Source organism: Rousettus aegyptiacus, unplaced genomic scaffold (assembly GCF_014176215.1).
Source record: "Rousettus aegyptiacus isolate mRouAeg1 unplaced genomic scaffold, mRouAeg1.p scaffold_m13_p_2, whole genome shotgun sequence".
Classification (NCBI taxonomy): domain Eukaryota; kingdom Metazoa; phylum Chordata; class Mammalia; order Chiroptera; family Pteropodidae; genus Rousettus; species Rousettus aegyptiacus.
The window spans coordinates 55,169,017-55,182,292 of NW_023416295.1; the positions used below are offsets into that span (position 1 = coordinate 55,169,017).

At 32.1% G+C, this 13,276-nt stretch overlaps 1 protein-coding gene across 8 annotated transcripts in view; it reads right to left on the bottom strand.

Annotated features, from left to right (window-relative positions):
• Window positions 1–13,276, bottom strand: part of SLC4A10 (solute carrier family 4 member 10) — a 235,689-nt gene that overhangs the window by 101,606 nt on the left and 120,807 nt on the right. For 7 of the 8 annotated variants that reach the window (XM_036236083.1, XM_036236080.1, XM_036236085.1 and 4 more), the window contains exon 5: window positions 9,386–9,546. The exons of the other annotated variant lie outside the window; for it this stretch is intronic. In XM_036236083.1, the coding sequence (XP_036091976.1) occupies window positions 9,386–9,546 (161 nt within the window). The remainder of the gene's footprint in view (window positions 1–9,385; window positions 9,547–13,276) is intronic. 8 annotated transcript variants of the gene reach the window in all.

Here is a 13,276-nt window from a genome sequence, read left to right on the forward strand (position 1 = left end):
AATATTCTAATCAGAGTCAAAATGAATAATATAATAAACCACGCACATGGTTATGACTTTTAATTCCTACTAAAACACAGTAGGAATTTCCAGGCTTGAGCATTGCAAAAACCTGTAAGTCACTAGCTTCACAGTTTTTCAGAGATAAGATATTTTTTTAAAACAGTCACATAACTGAAAGCAAACAGGAAAAAAAAAAAAGCACTCATCTGCTGCTCATTAGACACACAGTAAACTCCTCTGAAGTATAACTTCATCAAATAATATCTTAGTGAACTGGAAAAGTTAATCATTCTGCTTAAGAATATAAATTATATGGAGGTGATATTCAAGTACCAAAGGAATTCTGATTCACTAATCACATTGTTCTCTTCACTACTCTAATATATGTTAGTATTCACCTTGAAAAGTAGGAAAGGATAATAGACCATAATGGCTTTGGGCCCAGAGTCAAGTCCTACAATCTCAACAGGCTATGATGCCTAAATAATACAGTCTAGCCTGCCTGAGTACAATGCCAGGATCTGGATAATAAAGAAACAGGAAGATAAAGGATAAATAGGTTACACTCTTCTAGCACTAAGCTAGCTCTGGAAAAACTAGTAGCATTCATGTAAAAAGTAATTTTAATTCTAATCAGGCAATTATTTTATCATGACCAATCCATCTTGATTACTGAATGAAAGCCTCTAGAGACTATAAGATTTTACAGATTCTATATAAATCTCTGATCTCTTTAATGATAATCTTATAAATTCTTTGTCTTAATTTTAAAATACACTGGGGGAGGAGTGGAAAATAGTAGTGCTAAATTCTACAGTTTTATTGATAGCACTAACAGGAGTGGGTATACTAAAAATGTAAACTACTTTGAAATGAGAATACTTACTTTCCAGACCAAGAACAGTAATATTACAGGCATGTTAAAAATATATATATATGACTATTCCTATATTCTTATATTTACAGATTACATTAAGTGGAGCAAATTACATATTTTTTATTTCAATAAAAGATTTTAGAGAATAAAAGTGATTTTAATGAGTTGAGAGCAGTAATTGATAATCTGTTCATGGTACTAACTTTGATTTAGTTTTAATTTCTTACTCTCATTGAATTAGGTAAAAGTATACACGCTGCAGAGAGACAGTTTCTAGCATTCATCTTAACATTGCTGAATTTCAAAGAGATTAACATAGGCCATAAAATTGCCTATGGTTTATATAAATAAAATTTAAAAACATTTAATTTCATCTTTATATCAGAATAAATTGTGGTAAAAAAAATATATCTGGAGAATTTTGCATTTGAAAGGTTAAGTAATATTTTGAAGGAAGAAGTTTAAATTTATTCTGAGTTCCTTGAAACATTGAAAAATAGACATTTTAAAATTAACTATATCCAAAAGAAAATCCTACTTTAATTATACCAGAAATTCTTGACAGACCTGCCAGATGCAAATGGATTTTTCTCCTGTTAAGTCTATAAAATCTCTTTAAAGAATTATCTAAGAGTCTATTAAAAACATCAGAACGTTGATATAAAAATCCTTCATCATTCTAAAACAATATCTGGGTTATTGTCCTCTGCTAAGAAATGTCTAGAAAACATTAATGCTGCAGAGCATTAGCGTTTAGAACCCTTAAAGATAAACTATTATTCCTAGCTTTTGGAAAATTGACTAGTGACTAACATTTAGTAACTGCCTAGTGTAGAAAAATATGATAAGTAAGAAGTAAAGAAAAAATTCCATGTCTTATTGTTAATCACCGTGGTCACAAATTATCATGAAATAAAACAAAATTTATAATTATAGGTTAATCAAAAAAATTGTTCCCATCACTGCAAGTGGTACCTGTGAAATATCACTTTGTTTATCTGTTTATAAAATGCGGAAAGAGCTCCTCCCTATGTCATACAGTTGCAGTGACAATAAAATATAATAATGGACATGAAAATAATTTACAGAGTTAGAAGTCTTAAAAATGTAAAGCATATTTATTACACACTTTGTAATACAGCTTAAATTCACAAAGTAAAAATGAGTAAACAATAAAAATAATTATGAGCTATAGAAAGAATGTTTAAATGAGATTTTATTAAGGGTAGAAATAAATATCTTTCAATTAAATAAGTCAAATTATAATCTAAGGTCATAATGATCAACACAAGTATGTGTAATCATATTTTTCTATGTGGCATTAGTTCTACACTATTCACATCTTATTAATGTCATTTTACAGCCTGATCTACATTGAAAATGGGATAATCGAGTAGGGCTACTTTAGAGACAGAAAGATACAGACTAATTACAAGATCAGAAAGAATACTAAAAAGCTATTTGGGATATTAAGACTTCTACTGAACTACTTTCATTTGTAAGGATAAACTTAGAAGTTACAATTTGTTTTCAAAAACTAACAACCTTCACATATTCTACAAAACTGAGTTTGAGGAAGGGTAGGGTTAGGGAAAGGAAGCATAAATTTAGACAATAAAATCAAGCCTAGGTGATAAAATAAACAACAGAGTTTTAGCCAAATTAATGGGACAAGATTTTTTGGTAGGAATAAATTCATAAAGAAAGCAGTAGAAATTATATGCTTTAAGAAATGTAAAGCCTGGTAATACGATGAAGCATATTTTCTGAGGCTCATTTTGCAAGATTAAAGAATTTGACAGCTTCAATATATGTAGCCAGTCCAACATTCATTTGGATTAATCCATTTTCAAAGGTAATGCTTTCACTGATATAAGTAGCAGAAATAAACGCATTTGGGGTAAAACCTTTAACCTCTGAATTTCAATTTCTTTATTTACAAAGTAAGGATAACAATAATAATATTAAGCCCCCAGTTTGTCTTAAGTATCAGAAAGACATTGTAGAATTATAAAAAATAGCTTCCTAAACTGCAAAGAGTTTCCTAAAGTTCAAAATACTATGAAAAGCCCAACTATCTGATCCCTAATTAAAATATAAAGATGTGTGGTGGAGAATCTCACAGAAGATGGGTCCAAGACGGCAGGCAGGAAAACCCTGAACTCACCTCCTCCTACGTACACACCTAACATACACCTACATACAGAGGTATTCTTTCTAAAGAAAACTGGGAGCTGATTGACCAAATTGAGAAGGGTAGAAGAGACAGAGACATGGTGACAATAGGAGCTCTGCCCCAATGAAGTGACCTGCAGTAGGAAGAAATATCACTGAGGTGCCCATACAGACTTGCCTGCCCTGGGGCACAGCAAAAAAGACAATTTAAAGGACACCTTGACTATATGTGAAGGAAATTCATTTACTAACCCTAGTGTTTGCCAGATGGGCAAGGAGCAACTAGAAGTCTCTATAGGATCAGAGGAACCAGTGAGCCATTTTTTATATTCCCCTTCTTGATAGAGTGGGTCAGTGTATGGTCCAGATACACAAGCCAGCCTGTCAAGTGTGCCCCAGTGCACCCCAGGACCCAAGCCCACACCAGTTTGAGCTGTCTTGCCAAGGCGTCTCCAGTGCTGCACACTTCAGAACACTCATGGCTTATGCCTACTCTAGCTCCAGTTGTCTTGCCAAGATGACCCCAGAACAGCATGTCCTGGGACTCCTCAGTCCATGTGCATTCCAACTCCAGTCATCCCACTAAGGCGGCCCCAGTGCAGTGCACTCCAGAACCTGCACAACCCATACCTAATCTAGCTGTCTTGCCAAAGGGACCTGGTGAAGCACACAAAAGGAAAAAACATAACTAGAAATAAGAAAATATAGACAAGAAAGTAATCTCACTGGTAAAGTAGATTACCAATGGATCAGCCACTTAAAAAGCTAGCAAGAAGTTTAAAAGACAAAAGTAGTAAAATCAACGATAACTACCATAAGTAGTTAGGAAATACACAAAGTGAAAAAATGTAAAATACAATGTTAGAAACATAAAACAAGGGAGAGTAAAAATGTAGATCTTCTAGAATGTGTTAAATGACTATCACCTTAAAATAGATCAGGGGGTGTGTATGTATGTGTGTGTATGTATGTGTATATCTCAACATGTATAAACTTCATGGTAACCTATGACCAAATATCTACGATAGATACACAAAAAATAAAGAGAAAAGAACACAAACATAACATTAAAGGAAACCATCAAACCACAAGAGCAGAGACCAAGAGAAGAAAAAAAGAACAACTATAAAAACCAAAAAACAATTCATAAAATGGCAAAAAGTATATATGTATCGACATTACTTTTGATGTAACTGGACTAAATGCTCCAAGCAAAAGACATAAAGTGGCTGAATGGATGAAAAAAAAAAAAAAAAAACAGATCTATCTATAATGCTGCCTATAAGAGATTCACTTCAGATGTAAAGTCTACATACAGACTGAAAGGGAAAAGTTGGAAAAGATATTCCATGCAAGGAGAAACAAAAAGAAAATTGAAGTAGCAATAATTCATATGAAATAAAATAGACTTTAAAACAAAGACTGTAACAAAAGACAAAGAAGGGTATTACATTTCTAAATATCTATGCACCCAACATAGGAATGCTTAAGTATATAAAGTGAATATTAACAGACATAAAGGGAAAAACTGATACTATTACAACAATAATAGGAGACTTTAATGCCCCACTTACATCAATGAATAGATCATTCACACAGAAAATCAGTAAGGAAACATTGGACTTAAAGGACACATTAGCACAGATGAAGTTAACAGATATACATACATAAAACATTTCAGCTAAATTGCAGAATACACATTTTTTCAAGTGCACATGGAACATTCTCCAGGATAAGTCACATGATAGACTGCAAAACAATAAATTCTAAAAGATCTGAAATCATATCAAGCATCCTTTTCAACCACATGGTATGAAACTATAAATCAATTACAAGAAGAAAATTGGAAGAAAACAAACACAAATATATGGAGATTAAATAATGTGCTACTAAACAACCAATGGATCAATGAAGAAATCAAAGAGAAAGTAAAACAAAAATACCTCTGACAAATGAAAGAGGAAATAAAACTTTCCCAAATTTGTGGGATGCAGAAAAAGCAGTTCTAAAAGCAAAGTTCAGAGCAATACGTGCCTACTTCCAGTCCAAGAAAAATCCCAAATAAACAATTTAATTTTATCCCTAAAGGAACTAGATAAAGAACAAAGCCAAAGTTAGTGGAAGAAAGAAAATAATAAAGATCATAGTGGAAATAAAATAGAGATAAAAAAAAAAAATAGAAAAGATGGATGAAACTAAAAGCCAGTTCTTTGAAAAGATAAACAAAAACCAGTAATTTAAAAACTTCCAAAGCAAAAGTTCAGAACCAGACAGCTTCACAGGTGAATTTTTCCAAAAAGTTTTTTAAAAATTAATACCTGTCTTCAAATTGTACCAAAAAAATTGAAGAGGAAGGAAAACTTTCAAACTTACTTTATAAGGCCAGTATTACCCTGATCCCATAATCAAAGACACCACACACACAAAAAAAAATACAGGCTAATATTCCTGATGAATATAGATGTAAAAATCCTCAACAAAATATTAGCAAATCAAATTCAACAATACATTAAAAGGATCATATGCCATGATTGAGTGGAATTTATTCCAGGGATATAAAGATTATACATCTGCAAATCAATGTGATATACCACATTAATGAAATGAAAGATAAAAATCATATGATCATCTTAATACAAAGAAAGCATTTGACAAAATTTATCATCCATTTATGATAAAAATTCCCAACCAACTGAATATAGAAAGAATGTACCTCAGTATAATAAAGGCTATATACAACCAGGGCACAGCTAAAGTTGAAACTGAAATTTTTCCTCTAAGATCAGAAACAAGACAAGGAAGACACTCTGGCCACATCTACTTAGCATAGCACTGGAAATGCTAACCACAGCAATTAGGCAAGAAAAATAAAGTCAAGGAATCAAATGGGAAAGGAAGAAGCAAAACTATCACTATTTGCAGATGATAAAATACCATATGTAGAAAACTCTGAAGATTCTATACACATTTAAAAAAAGCTATTAGAACCAATAATGGATTCAGCAAAGTCGTAGGCTACAGGATTAATAGGTTGTATTTCCATACACTAATGAAGAGCTATCACAAAAAGAAATTAAGAAAACAATCCTATTTACAATTGCTTCACAAAGAATAAAATATCTAGGACTAAATTTAATCAAGGAGGTAAAAGACCTATATTCTGAAAACCATAAGACATTAATGGAAGAAACTGAAAATGACAATAAATGGAAAGGTATACCAAGCTCATAGATTGGAAGAATCAATATTGTTAAAATGTCCACACTACCCAAAACAGTCAGTCTACAGATTCAATGCAATCACCATCAAAATACCAATGGTGTTTTGCAGGGAACTAGAACAAAGAAGCCTTAAATTAGTATGGAACGACAAAAGACTCCAAATTGTCAAAGCAGTCTTGAGAAAGACAAACAATGCCAAGGTATCATGCTCCCTGATTTCAAACTATACTACACACCTATAATAATCAAAATAGTATGCTATTGGCATAAAAACAAACACATAGATCAATAGACTAGAATAGAGAGCCCAGAAATAAACCCACACATATATGGTCAATTAATCTACTGTCAAAGTGGTAAGAATATACAATGGAAAAAAGACAATCTCTTCAATAAGTGGTATTGGGAAAACTGGACAGCTATGTGCAAAAGAATGACATGGGATCACGATCTTACACCATATGTAAAAATATGTTAAAAATGGATTAAAGATTTGAAGACCTAAAACCATAAAACTCCTGGAAGAAAACATGGGCAATAAGCTCTTTAATATCAGTATTAGCAATACTTTTTGACCCAGTCTCCTCAGGCAAGGGCAGCAAAAGCAAAAATAAACAAGTGGGATTACATCAAACTAAAAAATTTTGCACAGCAAAGGAAACCATCAACAAAATGAAAAAGGTAACTACCGAATGGGAGACAATGTTTGCAATCATACATCTGATAAACTTACTTAATATCGAAAAATCAAAAACTCAATTGAAAAATGGGCAGGACTTCAATAGACATTTTTCTAAGGAAGACATAAAGATGGCCAACAGGCACTTGAAAAGATGCTCTACATCATTAATCATCAGGGAAATGCAAATCAAACTGCAATAAGGTATCACTTTATACCTGTAGGGATGGTTATTATCAAAAAGACAAAAATAACAAGTGTTGGCGAAGATGTGTAGAAAAGGGAACCCTCATACACAGTTAAGAATATAAAATGGTACAGCCACTATGGAAAACAGTATGGAGCTTCCTCAAAAAATTAAAACTAAAACTACCATATGACCCAGCAATTTTACTTCTGGGTATTTATTTGAAGAAATAAAAACACATACAAAAAAAAAAATAATTGGTCCTTTATGTTCATTGCAGTATTATTTATAATAGCTAAATATGGAAGTCACTTAAGTGTCCATTAATACATAAATGGATAAAGAAGAAGTGGTACAAAATGCAGTGGAATATTAATGAGCCATAAAATATGAAATCTTGGCATTTACAACATGGATGGAGCAAGATGGTATTATGCTAAGTGATATAAGCCAGAAAGATAAATAATGTATGATTTCATTTATATGTGGAATCTAAAAAAAACAAAAAACAAAAACAAAAACAAAAAAACAAATGAACAAACAAATTAAAACAGGAAAAAAAACTGGTGGTTACCAGAGAAGGGGAGGGATTGGGGCAGGTGAAATGGCTAAAATTTCCAGTTATAAAATAAATGTCATAGGGATGTAATTTGCAGCATAGGGCATATAGTTAATAACACTGTAATAACTTTGTTTGATAACACATAGTATCAAATACTCTTGAATTAGTGTGACCTATTATTGAATCCTGTGTTCTTCTAAAAAGTATACTATATTCAAATTTATAGTCTTTTAGGCTCTAATTATGTATTTTAAAGGGTAATCTCTTTATAGATGTTATATGAAAGAAGGGGAAATCTTATTTTTCCTGCTGTTTCATTTCTTTTTTTTTTTTTTTTTGCTTAATATTGTAAGTCAAGATATCTTTCCACATACTGCAATTTATGCATGCCCATCGGTGCCAACAACCAAATAATTTTTTTCCAGTTTATTTCGTTATTATTATTTTTTGACATTCAATATTATTTTCTATTAGTTTCAGATATAAATAAATAAAGGTTAAATTAATTGAACTACCATTAACATTTGGACAACGTCTGCTGTAAGCCTACTCTTTTCAGACAATAGTTGTAGTTTAACAGAAGGAACATGGGCTAAAGTCAGAGTCCCTTTGATGAAACCTGGACCACAAAAGTTTCAGAATTTTTATTTTCTCATTGAAAAATGAGATGACGATTACTTTATGAAGCTGTTCTGAGGATTAAATTAGATACATTATTTTTCTACTATAACATTCTCTCACTTATATAATCAAAAACACACAGAGTTTTGTTTTGTCTTTTCTTTTTTCCCATTTCCACAATATAATAAAGACATTGAAGTCCCCCTTAAGTCTTTCTACTTAACAAATAATTCCACATCCACATGGAACTACTTTTTTTATTTTTCTTCCAAACTAAGAATTTTTATAAACTGCTTGAGTCCTTGACTTGGTTTTATTTTTAAGACCTCCATTAACCATTTCATTTACATTCTTTCAAAACTCATTTCTGTGTTTTTGTATTATTTTGTTTTTACTAAAATGTGTTTGTTTTCCAGATCAAAAGATACATAAGTTCTTTGTCTCTATTGCTAAAGTAACAGTAAGACACTTCCTAAATATCACTGCTTGTGTTATATAGCCATAAAAGGCTTCCAATAAAAATCATTCCTCCCAGGGGCTTGCCATAGTATTAAATTACAAACCAATCTCAACTGCATCACTTGGTGTCCTCTGGTATTCAACAGTTTTAATTCAGTTTAAAATAAATGATAATCCCTTTCTGTTCTTTTTTAAACTAACATTTTCCCCATTTACTAAATTTTTTTCATTTGATCATTTCATGGACTTAAATATTGATAAAATCAGTCTGTAGCTTTATGGGTTTTCCCCCTCAATTTCCTAGTGGTTACAGTCTAATTAAATAAGATACTGACAAACCATAAATATTGAATAGGTGTCAGGGTATCTAGGTTCTTGTTCTAGACCTGCCACTGGACCAGTTCGACCATATTTCTCTAAGATTCAAATTCTTTTATCTTAAATAAGAAGGTAGAAGAAAATTATTTTTAAGGCCTCATATGCTGATCATAAGAATTTATTTTCTGAAAGTCACGCTTGCATAGAATTATAAGGAAAAGGTAATAACAAAAATCAGCTGCAGCCATAAGAGTGAACTAGGCTAAGGGCGGGGAAGATATACCTGCAATTTCTTCTAAAGTATTGGCATGCATGTCCAGCAACACAGTTCCATTCAGAATACAACTTCTCAACTCAAACAAGCTGTGCAGTGAAAGAGTAGCCACATAGGGCTTGCTCCACCTCTCTCCTCCATCTTCCACATCTTCTTCAAACTTCAACCACCTATACAAATAAATATTATCAGCATATTGAATATTATATTGTAGATCAATGATTCTTTATCCCAATAATAAAAGGTAGAAATAGAAAAATATTCACATTGCTTCTTGGTTTGATGAGTTTTGGAAGTTAAGTAAAAACTAGCCCAAGTCATTCAGTTTATTTCATCTTAATTCCAATTTAACAAGCATTCTTTTGTCATTGAAAGATATGTTGAAAAAACTCGTTTGTCATTTTTATTAGTTTGTCTAGCTCAGAAAAAAGTATTTTAATATAAATGTTAATCAGTAGTCACCATGAATCTGTTGTGGAACTACAAAAGAGAGTATACTTCATGGAAAAATAATGGTAATTGAAAAAGATTCAAAAGAAAATAAAAGAATACTCATTTTTTCTTTAGTAGGAGGTCTCAAAACTGAATAGTTAAGTCTCTTGATAAAATTTTCCATTTAATTAGGGAGGCTAGTATAACAGGATATATTCTTTAAGAAAAATACTTATAGGCCTGTTTGAATAAAATCAAGTGATTGCAGTCACCTCCTGGGGACTGAACATGTGAGAACCGAGGTCGTCTGCCATTGTCTGGGGCTTCCTGCCAGGGATGAAGAATAGGGGAAGAACTTTCATATCGTAGTGCTAAATGACCACCACTGACCTGGTGAAATAAACAGCAGTACCTGAGATTGTTTCTAAGTAGGATAAATGGAAGTAATAAAGAGAAACAAATGATTTTACTGCCCTAGCACAAGCACTAAATCTCACTCTTTTAGGGATTTGCCCTCTTATTCTGATAGATGACCAATTTAATTCCACTATTTCTAATAAATTCTAGCACAAATTGCCTTTTCTTCCCCATCCCCTACCATTTTTCTCTCCTTTGTCATTTTTGCCCTAACTTCTTCTCTCCATGCAATATCACTCAAATTCTCTATATATTATATTACTGTTTTATGTAATCAAATGCAGTAACTAGGTAGGGAAACAGTGGATCAGCCAAAAATAACTAACTAAAAGGGCTAGTCAGAATGATTAATGTGCAGAGTTCCAAGAAAGATAAAGAAAGTCATGTATCTGTCCTCAGTATTCAGGGAGCAGAAAGTTTCAAGAAGTGAAAAAGAAAACCAATAGGGAAGAAGAGCTATCCCTGACAAAAGTTTAGAGACATGGAAAAATACCTATGTCTATCATAAATTTACAAAACACTTGAAGGTTGAAAAGTCTTATATTTAACCCGCGAATCACTGACAGTTTCTTTTTGGCGCTGGCAATTTTATAAAATATTTTTGTCTGCACAGTTCAGAATTTTTCACATTAGTAAATTTTAATGTTTTTCAGTCCTTCAAAGGGTCACAGTATTGTTCATCAACTATAATTAGTTCTCTTTCTTTTCCTAGTAAAGAGTAGGATATCACTACCTAGCTCCCTTCTAAGTAGGTGAGGCCATGTGATTGTTGACTAAATCTGGATAATAAATTGTGAGCAGAATTATATGTGTCACTTCCAGACTGGAGTACTTAATTGCCAGAATAAGACATTCTGGAGCTGTCTTTTTCCCTGATGTGACCACCAGAAATATTCAAGATGGAGGCTGCTCTACCAGGTGAGATCTCTAAGTAACAACAATGAACTTTGTGCACAGCCTCCACTAATCCACGATAGATATGTATCATGAGCCATAAAAAGAACTTTGTGATTTTAAGCCACTGAGACTGTAGGATATTTTTTCTAACATAATTTAGTCTATCGCAACTGATACAGATCACCATTTTAACTATTCATACCAGCGTCAAAATCTTAATTAAAATTAATGTTGAGGGCAAATATGATTTTAATTTAATTTTAATTTAGCATTTCTCGCCAGATTTCGTTGTGAATGTGAATATCTCAAAGGATCAACCTCTTGGTAGACATTTTGAGATGGAATAGTATTGTGGAAGTGTCTTGGCCTAGTTGGAAATAAAAAAAAATCTAGGTTTGTTCCTATTCTATAGCTAAATTGCCATGTGACCAAAGGAGTCTTTCAGTTTCTGTGAGCCACATTTTTCTCATCTGTAAAATGATGAGACAAATTCAATACATTAAAGATTTGTCCAAAATAACCAAACCAACGACTTGTCAAACCAGATTCAACTTTAAATTGTTCTTGTTTTTCTCCAGAGCCTCAGCCCATTTTCCACCACAATATAATTACTTTGGTTGAATTTATGGACTTTATTTTTATCCCATGATATTGATTCAGTAACCACTACCACAATCAAGAAACAAAACTGTTCCATCATCACAAAGGAACTCCCCATATTAATCTTTTATATTCTCAATCTTTACCCTGTCCCCCAATCAATCACTAATCTGTTCTTCACACTATATTGTTGTCGTTTTAAGGATGTTATATCGATGGAATCACATAGTTTAAAATGTTTTGAGATTGATATTTTTCACTAAGCATAATGCCCTTGAGATCCTCCAAATTGTTGTATATATCAACTTTGTTACTTTTTATTGCTGAGTAGTATTCCACGGTATGCATGTTGACCAAACTTTGTTTAACAATTTATCTGTTGAAGGATATTTGAATCATTTACAAGTTATTGTTGTTATTACAAATAAGGATCCTATAAACATTCATGTAGAGGTTTTTGCATGAATTAAAGTTTTAATTTCTCTAGGATAGTTACCCATAACTATGATCACTGGGTAATATAGTAAATGCATGTTTACTTTTATAAGAAACTGTCAAACTGTTTTCTAGAGTAGCTAAACCATTTTACAGTCATACCAGCAATGAATGATAGATCCAATGTCTCCACATCCTCACCAGCACTTTCTTTATGACTGCTTTTTTATTTTAGCTGTTCTATTAGGTGTGCAGCAATATTTTGTGTTTCCCTAATGATTAATGATGTTAAACATCTTTTTATGTGGTCATTTTCTATATATATTTCCTCTTTGGTCTGTGTGTTTTTACCATTTTCTGATTGATTTGTTTTCATACTGTTGAACTTTGAGAATCCTTTATATATTCTATATATAATATTTTTGTCAAATATATGGTTTGCAAATATGTTTTCCCTGTTTGTAGCTTGTCTTTGCATTTTCTAGCAAGATCTCTCATAGTATAAGAGTTTTTAATTTGAGTGCAGTCCAATTTATATTTTCTTTTATGGATTGTGCTTTTGGTAACATATCTAGCCCCAGGCCCTGAAGATTTTCTCCTAAGTTTTCTCTAAAATTTTCATAGCTTTATGTTTTACATTTAGATTTCTGATTTATTTTAATTTTTTTGTCTACACTGTGAGGTTTAGATTGAAATTAAAATCTTTGTTTTATCCATAAATGTCTAATTGTCCCAATACCATATGTTGAAAAGACAATCCTTCCATTAGTAGCTTTTGCCCTTCGTCAAAACTTAGTTAGCTGTATTTATATTGGTCTTCTCAGTTTCCTATTCCGTTCCATTGATCTATGTGTCTATGTGAAAAGACATACTAAAAACAAATTCAAAAGGCATATTTCATCCTTTAGAATAATTTCCTTCAAATTAGGGCTTGGTCTTGTAGAAAAGAAGAATGAAGGCTTTGGAATTTCCAAGCAGTTTGGTAGTTAATATGACTAAATATAAGTTATATGCATAGATGGTTTGATAGGCACAGGTTTTATGGGCAGCACAAGAGGAAGCAAAGATACTTCCCATAAAAAGGAACCTGCAAGTTATAAATATCAAGTTACTAAACAT